Consider the following 16,548-nt stretch of genomic DNA (forward strand, 5'->3'; position numbering starts at 1 on the left):
TTGTCTCCTTTAGTAAAGTGCAATGAAGTGCATCCGAGTTTTAGTTACAGCAGCCACACTGCTCAGCCGAGATGGGAGCTTTTCAGGGGAGGGAAGAGTTCATTTCAAAGGTGACCTGTAGCAAACTATTCAACCCAGCCTTCCAAGCCTATATTTGCCAAGTATGTTGATCTACTTGCCTGTCAGAGAGTCAAGGCTACGGATGACTTGCAAGCCAGACCTGGCCCTAAGGCAGTTATGTATCTCACCTGGCCCTCAACCAAGTTTTCAGCATGTAAATATTGCTCAGCTTCTTTTTGTAGGAAAGTGATGACGAGCGTCTGGAGTCTTCAGATAAAATTTATTTTGTTGCTTTCTTGCACATGGCAAAAAAATAATAATAGTCAAGTAGCTCTTGGAGGGATTTTTCAGAAAGCCCACTAGTTCCTCAGTCCCCCTGCATCAATGACCTCATACCATGTGAGCACATGAGCTCTTATAACCTTCCTTCAAGGTGGTGTCAATTTTATTTATTAGACGCTGGCCATTTATGGAGTGAGTCAGATAATTAACTGCCCCCCGCCCCAAGGTGCAGTCTGGAGAGTAAAGAGGGATGAAGGGACAAATCCATTTCCAGGCCCATCTCTGATTTTGGCCACTTTAAAACACCAGCACATTCCACCAAATTCTACTGTTTTCAGTGGAACTGCCAAGTCAAGTCTGCTCAGGATCAAGGTGTTAACTTGGCTGAACACACTCTCATAGCAGGTCAAAATTCCCCATATAAATGTAAACAAACACCAACATTCTAGCTGCAGAATTTTTTTTATTTATGACATAATTTGGTTCACAGTATACATATAATTCCATTTAACTTTTGACCATGTGTCTGGATACACATAAAGGTCCTTAAATGGTTTCAACATAATTAGTAAACAAGCTTTGAGTACGATTCTTAAATAGAAGGAAACTTTATTTCTATAGAAATAAAATTATCCATTTATGAATCCCAAGGACTCATAATTACAGTGCTTGCCTAAAAAAAAAAAAGGTTTAATACATGAAATAGCTTTAAAAATATTCTTAGAAAACACACTTATAAATAACTATTACACATTATAAATTTAAATATATAATATTGAATTTAGGACACTATGAAAAGCCATTGTGCATGTTTTAAATTCACCAAAACTTAAGTTAAGATCACAGTGATACTGTCCCGGAATTTATTAAACCCGACCATTGAAACTTGTGAATTTTGTTGGCAGATTGTCCTCTGGGTACACAGTAGGGCCGGTCTTCATTGTTGGTGGTCCATTTAAAAGTTGCCAGTCACAGTTCCGGGCCAACTCTACAGTAAAGATTTTTAGAAGAATCTTTGCAAATTCTTTGCCTACACAGCTTCTCAAGCCACCTCCAAAAGGGATGAAACTGAATCGTGAGGAGTCTTCTGGGAAAGCAGACATGAAGCGGTCGGGGTTGAATTCATCTTTGTTGGTAAAAAGCTCCGCAACATCATGTGTGTCACAGATACTGTAAATGACATTCCAACCTTTAGGAATCTGGTAGCCCTACAAGAAACAAGAGATGGAATGAGGACACAAAACAGAGACAATGGGTCACATGTATGGAGCCATTTAAGAGAGATGAACGTCTTTTGAAAGATGATGCACCTCATCACAATGGCATTGGGGAAATGGATTCCAAGGCATGGTCTGGGTTCTACTCACTACATAGATTTACAGGCCATCTTCTTCTATAAAACCAAGGATTGATTTAACAGTGCACCTTTCTGATTTGTCTAACAGCTCCAGCAAGATGACCCAAGCCACCCCCTTACTCACTAAGGGTAATCTACACATGGGAAAGATGCTTCTTTCACCATTCAAAGCTGATCACCCGCTCAGGGAAGTCAGAACGAATTCCATGCACCACTTCCTAGGCACATAGGACCTCTTAGGCTTTGAACCTCCAGATGTTGCTAAACTACAAATCTCACCAGCCTTTGCAAGCATGGCCAATGGCCAGGAGTGATGGGAGGGTTGAGTTCAGTAACACCTGGAGGGCCAAAGCTGCCTACACCTGCCACAGGTGATCAGTACCAAGAAAGTTCAGAGGCTACCATGTGTATAAAATGGGGAACAGCTGGTCCTACCATTAGGCAGAGTGAAATGACTGCTTAAGGCAGCAGATATGGGTGGAGAGCAGACAGGGCTTTGAGAATCACATGGCCTGGCCTGCACCCCAATAGCTTGTCTGCTGTGGACGAGGATTCTCTCAGCACTGAAGTCAGTGCTGGTATCCCTTGGTACATGAAACAGAGCACTATCTTGCCCTTTGCCTCAAGTAACAAAATGTCTTGGGCTGCCACACTTTCTCTAGAGCTACAGCTAATCTCTGAAACATAGCTCCCTAATTCATAATGCCTTAGGATGGCAACAACTTTACTATTATAGAAGGGGGAAAGAGGGCTGCTAGTTCCATACAGGTATTCCTGCACCTTTTGTAAAGCTGCATAGTGGAGATTTTCAGCAGGTAGACTTTCTTCCTAGCATCACGCTGGAGAAGTTGCAACTCCCAGAATTCTCTCTTGCACATTTGCAAGAGCACATTGTGCTCAGACTGAAAGGCAAGCATTGGCTAAGTTCCTCATACCAAGGCATAGGAACAGCTTCAAGCACTTACTTTTCTGGCATGACAAATGTCATGAAAAGAGCTAGTTATGTCTGACTTATTCCAATACCAAAAGGAACAGGCTTAAGCACTCTGGAACAGAACAATTTCAATAGGTGCCATTTCCTCCCACACTGTGACTCTACAGAAACTACATCTGTGTAACTTGGACCCACATCATAATCCAAAAAGGACCATTTTCTTTCTCCCCAATCATAGAATCAAAATTGCTTCAGAGAGGGACAGATAAAGCTTATCCCAAGGCATTGCAGCGATGCAGCAACTGTTGGAAGTTTGCTTCTTATAAAAATTCTAACTGTACTTTTTATTATTAAGGTATGAGCAGTCCAGTTATTGCTGCAATATTTTGTTGTGATGCTAAGCACTAAAAAAGGATCTCCATGGAAAATCAGCAGAACTGAGATGTTATGGAGACTTAATGAAAATGGGCTTTGCCTGCTTACATTTAGCTCAAAAGTCTTGAGAGCCACTCTGAATCCTCCAGGAACTGGTGGACTCAAACGGAGAGTCTCCTTGATGACACAGCCAGTGTACTTCAGTTGCTCCAAGAGTTCCATTTCCAAATGCTTCTCTTGGCTCATGTTGCCCAGCAATCCCTGAAAACAAAAGATGTGTCTTGAGTACCAGTGTAGAGAGAAGGCTTAGTGATCCAGCACCCACACCCTACAGGACCATCTGCATTCATGCAATAGGTCCCAAAGCAAGATCCCACGTAGTCACAGGAAAAGAACTTCCAGGATAAGGTCACATTCACGCCATACATTTAAAAAGCAGTATCCATGCAGCATTAAACAGCCATGGTTTCCCACAAAATATTATGGGAGCTGTAGTTTGTTATGGGTGCTGTGAGTTGCAAGGAGACCCCTTAATTCCCCTCACAGAACTACCATTCCCAGAGTTCCCTGTGAAGACAGATTGTTTAAAATGGCATGTTAAAAATGACATTTCCTGCCACTTCCTTTTGCACCTGAAAGTGAAAGCAAAGATTTTAGCCCCATTCTGACTTCTTTCCTCCACATACTTTTGTTGCCACTTCCTGAATGGTGTTTTGTTTATTTTGTATTTTTAGTAAAGATTTCTGCCCACATATTTCCTGGCACAATCTACATGCCACTCAAATGATGTACTTCCCAATAGCCTGGGAGACCCTTGCTCGGTTTGAAATACACACCTGTAAAGTTTACCACATGCACGGCACAGACATCTGTTGATTAATGACAGTCACAATAAAATGAGATTTAATCAATTAAATATGGATTGAGGCGTGTTAACAAAACTTATGTAACTATAACAGACTGTTATATTGGTTCCTGGCAGAGTTGGCCCTGCCATTAGACAGCCTCAGGCAGCAACGCCCCCAAGGCAGGAACCCCTCAAGTGGCTTACCTGCCCCACTGCCTCCAGAAGCAGCGCCAGTATCATGCAAGATCTTTTTTTTTTTTTAATAATATTTATTAAACTTTCCAATAAGAACATACAAATACAAAACAACTACAATGAAAACAAACACACACAAAAAACAAGTATAATTTTGGAACTTATTTTCTCAACCTAATTTCCCTGACTTCCTCATACCTCACCGTTTTGTATTCTAGTTTCATTATTCCATCAGCAACTCCATTCCCTTATTTCCCCAATTTTTTTTTACAAATTCCATTCCTTTTCTTACTCTAATGTCTCTGAAAACCACAATGCTTTTAAGTCCATGTCAATCTAACATTCTTTAATCTTATAATATTTGTTAAGATAGTCCTTGAATTTCTTCCAATCTTCTTCCACTGTCTCTTTCTCCTGGTCTCGGATTCTGCCCATCATCTCTGCAAGTCCCATGTAGTCTGTCATCTTCATCTGCCATTCTTCCAGAGTGGGTAGGTCTGATGTCTTCCAATACTTTGCAATAAGGATCCTTGCTGCTGTTGTTGCATATAAAAACAAAGTTCTGTCCTTCTTTAATACCACATGGCTGCCCATACCTAGGAGAAAGGCCTCTGGTTTCTTCAAGAAAGTGTATTTAAACATCTTTTTCATTTCGTTATATATCATTTCCCAGAAAGCCTTTATCCTTGGGCACGTCCACCAGAGGTGAAAGAATGAACCTTCATTTTCTTTACACTTCCAACATTTGTTATCTGGCAAGTGGTAAATTTTTGCAAGCTTGACTGGGGTCATGTACCACCTATAGATCATTTTCATAATATTTTCTCTCAAGGCGTTACACGCCGTAAATTTCATTCCGGTGGTCCACAACCTTTCCCAGTCAGCAAACATAATGTTATGACCAATATCTTGCGCCCACTTGATCATAGCTGATTTAACTGTTTCATCCTGCGTATTCCATTTCAGCAGCAAGTTATATATTTTTGATAAATTCTTAGTATTGGGTTCTAACAATTCTGTTTCCAATTTAGATTTCTCCACCTGGAAGCCAATTTTCTTATCCATCTTATAGACCTCCATTATTTGGTAATAGTGAAGCCAATCTCTCACTTTATCCTTTAATTTCTCAAAACTCTGCAATTTAAGATTACTACCCTCCTGTTCTAAAAGTTCCCAGTATTTCGGCCATATACATTCCATATTAAGTTTTTTCACAGCTTTTGCCTCCATTGGTGAAAGCGACCTTGGAGTTTTATTCTCCAGTAGGTCTTTATATCTAATCCACACATTGTACAATGTTTTTCTGACAATATGATTTTTAAAGCCTTTATGAACCTTAACTTTGTCATACCACAGATATGCATGCCACCCGAAGAAATTATTAAAACCTTCTAAATCTAGAATGTCTGTGTTCTTGAGGAGCAGCCAATCCTTCAACCAGCAAAAAGCTGCTGATTCATAGTAAAGTTTCAGATCTGGCAGGGCAAATCCCCCCCTTTCCTTTGCATCAGTTAAAATCTTAAATTTTATTCTGGGTTTTTTGCCCTGCCAGATAAATTTAGAAATATCTCGCTGCCATCCCTTAAAACACTCCATCTTGTCAACAATTTGTAATGTTTGAAACAAAAATAACATTCTGGGCAATACATTCATCTTAATAGCTGCTATTCGACCAGACAAAGAAAGCTTCAAGTTTGACCAAATTTCTAAATCTTTTTTCACTTGGTTCCAACATTTCTCATAATTATCTTTAAATAAGTTCAAGTTTTTAGCTGTCATATTAATCCCCAAATATTTTACACTCTTAACCACAGTTAAACCTGTTTCATCCTGAAACCTCTCCTTCTCTCTTACTGTTAGATTTTTCTCTAATACCTTAGTCTTTAATTTATTTAATTTAAATCCTGCCACTTGACCAAACTCTTGAATTAATTCCAAAACCCTTTTCGTACTGGATTCCGGCTCTTGCAATGTAAGTACCAAATCATCTGCAAATGCTCTCAATTTATAATGTCTCACTCCGACCTGAACCCCCTTAACCAGCTGATCTTTTCTTATCATGTTCAGCAACACCTCCAGGACCGAAATAAACAGTAATGGGGAAATTGGGCACCCCTGACGTGTCCCTTTTTCTATCCTAAATTCTTTTGTAATAACATTATTTACGATTAGCTTTGCTTTTTGTTCAGAATAAATTGCGCCTATACCGTTTTCAAAACCTTGGCCTACCCCCATCCCATGGAGATTCTTCTTCATAAAGGTCCAAGAAATATTGTCGAAGGCTTTCTCCGCGTCCACAAATATCAAAACCGCTTTTGTATTTATATTAACTTCTAACATTTCCAAAATGTCTATTATATTCCTTACATTATCTGATAAATGTCTTCTCGGGAGAAAGCCCGCTTGATCCCCATGAATCTCCCCCATCAGAACTTTTTTCAATCTCTTAGCTAAAATGTCAGCAAAAAATTTATAATCCACATTTAGTAAAGATATTGGGCGGTAGTTCTTCAGTTGAGTCTTTTCAGTCTCTGTCTTCGGTATAAGCGTGATATAAGCCTCTTTCCACGTATCGGGTGCTTTTTTCCCCTCAAAAATTTCATTACATACTTCCTTCAGTGGTTGTATTAGCCATTCTTTTAAAGCCTTGTAGTATTTAGACGTCAATCCATCAGGTCCCGGAGATTTGCCTAGTTTCACCGTATCATGCAAGATCTTATGGAGAAATCTTACGGTTTGGGTGAGATCTTGCCTGAAATTGGTGCAGATGCCAGTACTGCTTCTCCACCACTGATGGAGGCAGCAGGATGAATGAAGAATGGGCACCATCTCCAGCAGTGGCGGCAGTGGCAGGGCAAGGCGGTACTTCCTGTTTCACCTCTAGCGGTGAAACAGGACACAATGCCCCTGGTTCTTGGCAACAATTTCCTTTTAAGAGAACAGGGAATGTTTCATCTGCCAGTGATATTTTCTTATATTTGAAACATTAACCGTCTAGAAAAAGACACTGCCCATTTAAGTGGGGGATGTCTTTTTTATATTAAAAAAATCATAATATTTTAATTAGTAAAGCTAATCTTTATCTCTTTATATCAGTACTTCTACAAAGGGAAATATTTTATATACACTCTAGTCGATAAGATATATACAAAGAGACTGGCAGAAGTTTGGCATATTCAGTACAGACCTTGGGCAGCAGTCAACTAAATAGTTGCATTACCATACCAAAATCTGCTCCAGAAGATTGGGGAAAACCCCAGAACAGATTTAAGGGGTGAGCTGGGGGAGGTCATTCTGTTGCACAAAGGAGAAATCACCTTAAAAACGTAAAGGTAAAGGACCACTGACAGTTAAGTCCAGTCGCGAATGACTCTAGGGTTGTGGCGCTCATCTCACTTTACTGGCCGAAGGAGCCAATGTTTGTCCGCAGAGTTTTTCCAGGTGATGTGGCCAGCATGGCTAAGCCACTTCTGGCAAAACCAGAGCAGCACATGGAAACGCCATTTACCTTCCTGCCAGAGCGGTACCTGTTTATCTGCTTGCACTTTGATGTGCTTTTGAACTGCTAGGTTGGCAGGAGCTGAGACTGAACTGAGCTGAGCTCACCCCGTCACGGGGATTCGAACCGCCGACCTTCCGATGAGCAAGTCCAAGAGGCTCAGTGGTTTAGACCACAGCACCAAATGCAACCCCTTTAGCATCATACCTGAGCATCATTCCACCTTTTTATTAATAGCTTTGTTAATATGACCAGCCTCATTTGTAATCTGTGCCAGCAGGGTTTCCAAACCAAACCAAGTCTCCCAGCTCCATTTCCAAGACTGTCTACAGGATCACAGCAGCCTGCTTCATGCACGGTGCAGCCTGACTTCCAAACACTTAGACAACACCCACCTTCTCCTGCAATTCCTTCCTCACTTTCTGCAGCACATCTTGGTGAAGGCCTAGGAAAGTAATCAAGGACGTTGCAGCACTGGCAGTTGTCTCATGCCCAGCAAAAAGAAGCTCCGTCGCAGATTCTTTCAGCTCCTTCAGGTGGAGACGAAAAACAGGAGAAAGAACATCAGCCTGTACTTTGCACCAGAATCCTTTTACTTCAAGGCTATCACACACACACAAAGCGGCTGCAGAGGCAAACTTCCCAGGGATACAGATCTCAGAACTTAATGGCCATGTTGTTGTGCTAAGTTCATGGGTGCCTATTATTGCTCTATTATTATTATTTGTATTTTACAAATGTCCAGAGACCACGTGTCTTTGGACAGCATAGCATCATTGTAACATATATTTTGCTCAGAGGTTTGCAACAAAATTTGGCTTGTTAGATTGGAAGCAGTAGGAGGGACAGTGGTTACTTCCTGCAAATACCCATCACTATCCCCTTTCAAAATGTGGCCTCCCAAAATTGCTGCTGATCAGTCAATGATTCTTCCTTTCCCCTAAACCCCTCACCATCCAAGCCCCCTTTCCTGCTTTGTCCTCGAAAATCCTCACTGACAAACAGGTCTTCTTCTTCCCCTTCCAGTTCTGCCAGTCTTAACGGTCTATTCTTCTCCCAGTGCTTTCTAGGGCTACCACCTTCCCATTCCACACCTTCCCCCTTGGCTTCAAATTGCACACTCAATATCCACCTGCTCTTCTCCACCTGAATATACTGCAATCCACTCCCTTTACTTTCCACATTCCTTTGACATCTGCATTGCTGAATTAAGAAATGACGGGAGAGGCTGATGCACATAGTTATCAGCCACTCCCTAGTCAGCCATTTTACCCTACTAAAGATGACACCAACTTGCCCTAAAGATGGTTTGATAATGCACAAGAACATGAGGCAGGAGGATAGCAGGTCACACTGCATGGTCTATGGCAGGGTTTCCTAAACTTGGGTCTCCATATGTTTTTGGACTACAATTCCCATCACTCCTGACTACAGGTCCTGCTAGCTAGGGATGATGAGAGTCCATACAGAGATGGAGAGCCAAATTTGAGAATCCCTGGTCTATGGGATGGCGCAGGGCATGTGAAGGGAGAAAGAGGGGAAATCCCATTGTGCCAGTACTAATCCTTGCACTAGCTGGACTGCCACTTCTGTTCTCTACTGTCACTTTCCATCTGGTTTTCCCACAACAATTGCATCTTGCTGAGTCAAATTCATTAACTATCTGATAATCCCTTGCAATGAGAAGTGAGAAATCTTCCACTGACTAAGAGCAGAGTTGAAGAAGGTAGGATACAGAGGGAGCCAAGCAAGTAATGTGGTGATAAACTGGGTCTAAGGCAGTAGAGAGATCAGGGAGGATGGGAGCACGGTATTCACCTTTAAATCGGGCAAGCAGCAAGGATATCATCTTTGAGCTTAGTGAAGTCCATTGCAGAGGAGAAGAGAAAGAAGTCAGGTTGTAAGGCAGGGATGGGGAACTTTTGGTCCTCCAGATGCTCCTGGGCTTAACTTCCCATCAATCCTAGTCAGCACAGCCAATAGTCAATAATGATGGAATGTCCACCAACATCTGGAGGGCCACAGGTTCCTCATTCCTGTACTGCAGAGTCAAGACAAGAGCGTGGTTGTAAGAGACAGTAGAAGCAAGCACTTTCCAGGAATTAAGAAACATGCAAGAGAAAATGGCTGGTAGTTAGATGTCAGGTTAACACTTATCTGACTCAGCCCTCTAGGTGACACTGCCACTATCATTTCAGATTGCTCCGTAACTGCTGCTCCTATTGCGTGATTTTTTATTGGTATTGTTGCATGTTTTAGGAATTGGTTTGGTGTTGGGGAATGTTCTCATTGACCCACCCAGGTGTAGAGCAGGATATAAATGGGCTAAATAAATAAGCAAGAGTGGAGCACAGCACGGGTCTCAAACCCTGTTGTGAATTGAGAGAACAAAGCTGCCATAGGTTTAGCACCCAAGTGTGAACTAGTCCCATGGCTGGGCTGCTCCACTTGTGAGTGCATGAATATTCCTCCATGCCAAACATAAAAACCCGGCCGCTTTGAAAACTTGGATGTCCAGGTGATGGGTTCTAACCCAGTTTTCCACAAATAGTGATTTCATGGGACAAAGGTATATTATGCATCCTTCTGTGCGTAGTCTAAAAAAACTAAAAACTAAAGACTAAGAAGTTTTAGGAGAAGGGCAGGGTAGCTAAGAAAACTGGAGAGCAGCTCCAGTTGTGCCCACTTCCTACACACTGAGCACTGAGATCCTTATGAGAATTTGAGGACCATAGCAATTCATTGATCAGCCAGTTGTTTAATACTACTACTACTACTATTACTACTACTAATAGTAATAATAATAATGTTATTATTTGTACCCTGCCCATCTGACTGGGTTACCCCACCACTCTGGGCAGCTTCCAGCATATACAAAAACATCACTAGGATGCAACTAGCATTTTCACATTGATTTCAGAGGGGGCCAACTAACCTTATGCCTGTTGCAACAAGAGGACATCAACTAAAACAAATTAGTCATCATCACCGCCACCACTATTATAATATTCCAACTGCCCACCCCACCCCATGTGCTGAAGCCAGAGAACACAGATCGCTCCTCCTCACCATTTTACTGTCACAGCGACCCTGTAGGATAGGCTGAGAAACAGACTGACCCAAAGTCACTCTCAAGTGGCTTCATGGCTGGGTGGAGATTCAAAGCTCTCTCACTCAGAGTCCAACACTTGTAACCACTACAACCACACTAGCTCTCAAAGAATTCAAATTTCCCTTTAGAACTATGCCTTGTTCCTACAGAACATGCATGCAGCTTTAAAAGCAGCCAATTAAAACTCATGTAATCAACTAAGGTTTCTTAACAGGTGACAGTCCTAATAGGCGGCAACCTTACCTGTAAGCTCAATGGCACTTATTTCTGAACAGACATGTACAGGAATATATATATACCCCTAGAGTCCAATGAATGAACATTACTTCAATTCAAAGAAAGGTGGAGTTTTTTATTAAAAAAAACAAAACCCTGAATGGGATGCTAAACATCCAGGCAGGTCACCACCTGAGAAGGCCAGCCCACTGCTTTTCATCACAACATAAAAGGTAAAGGTAAAGTACCCCTGACATATTAAGTCCAGTCTCGGTTGCGGCATTCATCTCGCTTTACTGGCGGAGGGAGCCGACGTTTGTCCGCAGACAGTTTTTCTGGGTCATGTGGTCAGCATGACTAAGCCGTTTCTGGCAAAACCAGAGCAGCGCACAGAAATGCCGTTTACCTTCCCGCTGGAGTGGTACCTATTTATCTACTTGCACTTTGACGTGCTTTCGGACTGCTGGGTTGGCAGGAGCAGGGACTGAGCAATGGGAGCTCACCCTGCTGTGGGGATTCAAACTGCTGACCTTCCAATCAGTAAGCCCTAGGCTCAGTGGTTTAGACCACAGCGCCACCCATGTCCCAGCACCACCCATCACAACATGCCGCACAGTAAATAATAAAACACCCCTGCAGAAAAAAAAATTAGGTATGTCAAGGAGAACTATATTTTAAAATCAGTGTTTTGAATGATCCTGGGGAAAGGATGCTTTCTAAAATGAGCATAAAATAGGAACAAAGGGCATCAAAGTCTGCTGGGGGGTTCTCCACACACACACACACACACACACACACACACACACCAATACAATCTCTATTTTAATGCTGCACAGACAGGCAGAAAGCCTTTCTCAGACATGGAGATCTAACAGCAAAAGAAGAATTGTTGAGTTTAGTCCGTCCTGTCACTACACACAGAAACCCTGAATGCTCTAAACAGGACACCTACTCTGATTAGACAGATATTTCCAGCCCCTTTACAAAGTGGGGGGGGGGGGACCATATTTAACTCCATCATTTGAATGGAGGAAATGTCGATAGTGCTTTCTCCGCAAGTGAATCTGCCTGACCAGGAAAGGCTGCACCTGGTGACTTTCTGCCTGCTATGCAGCCTTTAAAAACCCAGCCTGGCAACCCTAACTTTGAAAGAGCAGGTGCTTGACTCGGGGGCATTCTAGAGTCCCTGGTGGCTACTAGACCACCTCCAGCACTGGAATCCCCGGCCCCCAAAGCTGAGAGAGAGAGAGAGAGAGAGAGAGAGAGGTCAGGATCCCAGCACCTTGCGACCTCTCCCCACCTGCATGTTGAGCTGCTCCCCGTTGCCCTGCGTGTGCTCCATCAGCAACTGCAGCGCGTCCTTGTAGCCGTCGGGGGGCTCCTTCCCGGCCAGCTTCGCCTGGATGCTCTCCTCGATCTTGGCGTGGATGACATCGCGCGCCCTCAAGCCCTGGAAGCAAAAGCGGGAACCCTTCAGAGAGGCGGGCTCCCCTCTCCTAAGCGCCGCTTGCCATGTCCGGGCAGGGGCTCCCCCTCGGGCCACCTCCCTCCCCCACAACCTCTCAGACCACCCTTTACCTTGTAGAGGCCGCTGAAAGGCAAGTCGATGGGCAGCGAGAAGAGGTTGCGGATCATCTCCTCGAAGGCCTCCATGAGGTGCTGCTCGCCGTCCGAGCCCGCCGTCGGGCTGGGCCGGAAGCCCAGTAGGATGCGCATGGCGATGCGGAACATGAGGCGTTTCACCTCCGGGTAAACCAGCAGGCAAGAGCCGCCGCCGCTCACCAGGAGCCATTGGCGCAGGCAGGCGCTCACCTCTTCCTGGATGACCGGCATGTAGTGCTGCAGGGCCTCCCGGGAGAAAGCGCGCATGATTACCTGCGGCGGAAGGAGAGGCGGTTACTTTTAAGGGGACCCTCGCTCGGGAAGAATTTTTTTAAAGAAAAAAACCCCCACAAAGCTAAACAAGTGCTCCAAGTCTGGCGGAAAGCCGCAGCGCTTCGTCCTGCGCTCTTCTGCTTGCCAAGCGGGTCCTCCCACAAAAAAATGGCGAGAGGTATTTTTGAAAGAGGTCTGCGCGCCCGCGGCTAAAAACTTTGGTGGCGCGTTTGGCAAGGCCGTGGATTCGAATCCAGAGGGTTGTTTCTGCCTTGCTGCAAGCCAAGACCAGGGGCGCGGAGAGCCAGCCCGATTTGAAAGTCACTTGCGTCCAAGTAAGTCTGCTCAGGAGTCGACCCAAATGCAAACAGGTTCCAGGCGCTAAACTCGGCGATTAAGGCTGCAAGCAGATGGCTGGACATCGGAGTAAATCCCACCGAACTCGACGGGGCGGATCGAGGCTCCAAAAGTCCCCAGTTCAAAGCAGAGGAGAGAGAAAGCTGCTGTTTCGCGGTTTTGAGTTAGGAGGCGCCTTTCCAAAAGAAAACCTTCGGAGAAGGACTGTGGGGAGTTGGGGGGGCGTCAACAGTGCGGTTTCCTCCAAATGTCGCTTCGCATTTTGGCACTCCTGCGCCCCACGACTTGAAAGGGAAGAAAGCACCTTTGAAATCAAGGAGACTTCGCCGCGTGGTGTGGAAGGCCGGGGCGCCAAGACCTCTTTTTATGGTCTCTCGATTGCTCCTTTTTACTTCTCGAGGCTATTTATGGAAGGCGCCATTCGTTTTATGGGAGTCGCTTTTATTGGAACGGACTTTCCCCCAGATGTGTTTTTAGCACCCTGGCCTTCTAACCTCGTCCTCTTTCCCTTAGAACTCTTCCCGAGAAAGCCAGAGCCGACCTGTGTTTACGCAGAAATAAAAGCCCATCACCGAACACGTCGGGGATTTCTTCCAGGAAGCAGGCAGGCAGAGAAACGCGCGCGGGCTTGCAATCCCTGAACACGCTTCGACTGCAGTCCTGTCTGGGAAGAACCCGACGTGAAATCAGTGTGACTTCTGAGTATACGTGCCTAGGATTGAGTTGCTACTAAGAAGCGCGTTCCACAGACCTGCGTGGAATTCTTAAGATTCCAAGTTGAGGCTGAAATCTAGAATTTGGGGGCTCTCTCATTTCAATGAAAATCAGCGCCCTCTCCAAGAGCCGATGGCAGACTTCTGGAGCAGATCCCCCCGCCCCCACTGGCGCCATCGGGGGCAGAAGTCCAGGCCCCCAGTCCGTAAAATGAGCAGAAAGAGGTCCCCACTACACAGCCGGGCTAAGAAAGGAAAGGAATCTTCAGAAGTCCAGAATCCAAAGTCACCTAACGGCTCCACAACTTCCCTCACCCGCGGGCTAGGAGCCACCCCAACCCGCTACACGGAGCCCTTCTCCCTCCGGCCCCACCGAGGCTGGCGTGCCTTTCAGAGAGCTGCCCCCCGCCCCCGCCCCGGAGCTACGGCGGTGCCTCCTTCGTCCGGCACAGCCGCTCCCCGCTTGCCTTCTTGCGGTGCTTGTGCTGCCCGTCGTGGAGGTTGGAGAGGCAGCCGGCGCCCAGGATGGTGCGCACCGACGCCGGCCACTGGACTGCCACCAGCCGGTGCTCGCCCAGCAGGATGTGGCGCACGTTGTCCACCCCCATCACGCGCACCGTGGGCCGCCCGAAGAGGTGCGTCTTGTAGATGTAGCCGTACTTGCGCCGCTTCAGTTGCAGGAATTTCCGCCGCTGCAAAAAGAGAGCGAAAAGAAGAGGGGTGGATCAATCTGGGGAGCCCAAAGGCACCTGTTTGGTTTGTTTTCTCTTTCTCTCTCCCCCGTCGTCCCTCTTCCTTCTCCTCACCTGCAACACTAACTGCAGCGTTTCCCCGAAAAAGGGCAGCCCCATGGTGCCCGGGGGCAGGGGCAGCGGGCAGCTGGGATCGCGGCTGCGCAGGCAGTACAAGTCCCACAGCTTCACTGCGGCCAGGAAGAGGAGCAGCGGCAGCAGCACGAAGGTGAGCACAGCGCTGGGCAGCAAGGCAGAGAAACCCATGCTGGCCGCCGGGGCCGGACTGCAGCGAGCGGGGCGGGCACCTGCCGTCAGGCGGGCGGGCAGGCTGGCAGACTTCCCCCGGGGGTTGGTGAGTGAGCGCAAGGGCCAAGCGCCGCGGCGGGGGCCCCCTTTTATAGGCATCCTCGGCCCAGGTCGCTGCCCACTTTACCTTGGGCCGTGCGATCAATTAGTTCACCGAAAGTTCATCCTTAATTGCCCCTCGGGCCCGGCAGGCTCCGCCCCGTCGATGCACTCTGCCTGCCTTGGGCGGGCTTTGCGCTTTCCCCGTCTCCGCCTCTCTCCTGCGCTCTGCAGAAAGCACTTGGGAGCCAGCCGCAGTTGCAAAGCGGATGCTGAGCGCCTCTCCTGCCTCCGCAGATGTCCTCGCAGCCCCCACGCCAAGCCAAGCCAAGCAAGCAGCTTGATTGGGAAAGGCAGGTGCGCTTGGGTCAAGCAGCCGTCTAGGACGAGCCTAGGCGCAGTGGCTCAGAGGGAGACCTTCGCTGGGTTCCCAATAAGGCCTACTCTCCTGTAAAGGCAGCCAAGTGCTCCGGGGCACATCCAGTGGCAGCCAGCAGGAAGGACCCTGCGGTTGGAGCGTTTGTGGACACTTATGCGCGCAACGAGGCTGCCGTCTTGAGTAGCCGTACACAGTTGGGTTGCTCTGCTCTAGTCCCAGTTGGTTGCGCTTCAGGCCACTGAAAAGAACAGGATTAGTGAGTTGCTCCTAATGCCTCTTCGGATCACTGGGTGGTGGAGCTCAGCACTTTAGGAAGGAAGCAAGCCCAGTGGAACTGGCTGGTTGGTCGGTCGGCGGCGCACCCCACCGCTTCGAAGTGAGCATGCCACACGTTGCGCTAGATCCTGCGCGCACTTGCGCAGATGTAAGCTCCACTCCATTGTTTAGGACTGCATCGCAAAAACAGGCCCGGCGACTCAACCTAAGGCAAGTCAGTCGCGTGCATCCAAGAGCCATTTCAGACGTGCTCCCAGCTCCAATCAACCGCGATGTTTTGCAATACATCAAGAGTCTCCCCCTTCCTCCCGTGCCTTTAAGCTTGGGCTCCAATCCTGTGTTATTTATTTACTTATTTACTTACTTACTTACTTACTATATGTTTTTATACAGCCATTCATCCGTAGATCGCAGGACGGTTCATAAGAGAAAAACACAAAATACATCATAAAAGCATAATTAAAAATGAACCGATAGCCCCCTCCCCCCCGTGCCTTGTCTAGTAGTTCTCTTCGTTTCCATGGTTTGGGAGCCTGGCTTCGATCTTTACTCCGGAGTAAACCATGAGGTCTGCTTCCCAGAGAGGGGCTTTATCTGCTCCTTGTTTTACTGGAGGAGTAAACACGCGTAGGATCGGGCTTGCCCCACTTCGCAAACGGTGCTGTGATCCTGCAGTCCTTCCCTTCCACCCCCGCTAGTAAATTCATTAATTTTTGAAGTTGCCCACCCTGCAAAAACACCAATCCGCACTCGGACAAATAATCCGGTTTCTGTACTAAGGCACCGCTTTGTATTCCTAGACAAATGGGCTTCCGCATTAAGACGGTGCAACCACAGCCAACTTCTGTTTCTCTAGGATTTATTAATTTGTAAACATTTATTGCTATATCTTTATCCCGCACACTCGAGCAGTTCGCTTCTCCTCTTCTTCTCCGAACAATCCTGCGGTGTAGATCTGGCAGAAAGGGCAGGTTACCTTAAAGCCGCTTTCA

At 46.3% G+C, this 16,548-nt stretch overlaps 1 protein-coding gene across 1 annotated transcript; it reads right to left on the reverse strand.

Moving 5' to 3' along the window:
- Positions 1 to 805: 805 nt before the first annotated feature.
- Positions 806 to 15,344, reverse strand: CYP26A1 (cytochrome P450 family 26 subfamily A member 1). Its single transcript, XM_079977371.1, has 7 exons — positions 14,629 to 15,344; positions 14,290 to 14,514; positions 12,456 to 12,752; positions 12,178 to 12,327; positions 7,945 to 8,079; positions 3,117 to 3,269; positions 806 to 1,550 (listed from the first exon to the last, which is right to left on the reverse strand). The coding sequence occupies exons 1-7, from the start codon at positions 14,959 to 14,961 to the stop codon at positions 1,209 to 1,211; spliced, it is 1,635 nt and encodes a 544-aa protein (XP_079833497.1). The 5' UTR covers positions 14,962 to 15,344; the 3' UTR covers positions 806 to 1,208.
- Between the last annotated feature and the right edge of the window lie 1,204 nt (positions 15,345 to 16,548).

The sequence above is a fragment of the Podarcis cretensis genome, assembly GCF_951804945.1.
Source record: "Podarcis cretensis genome assembly, chromosome: 5".
NCBI lineage: Eukaryota > Metazoa > Chordata > Lepidosauria > Squamata > Lacertidae > Podarcis > Podarcis cretensis.

Bases quoted from the DNA above. Each gene is read 5' to 3' on its own strand.
- CYP26A1 (XM_079977371.1), bottom strand. From the start codon at position 14,961: ATGCCTATAAAAGGGGGCCCCCGCCGCGGCGCTTGGCCCTTGCGCTCA. The intron at 12,328-12,455 runs GTAAAGGGTGGT...TTTTGCTTCCAG, and splicing joins CTTTCAGCGGCCTCTACAAG to GGCTTGAGGGCGCGCGATGT. The intron at 3,270-7,944 runs GTGGGTGTTGTC...TTTTGTTTTCAG, and splicing joins GGAAGGAATTGCAGGAGAAG to GGATTGCTGGGCAACATGAG.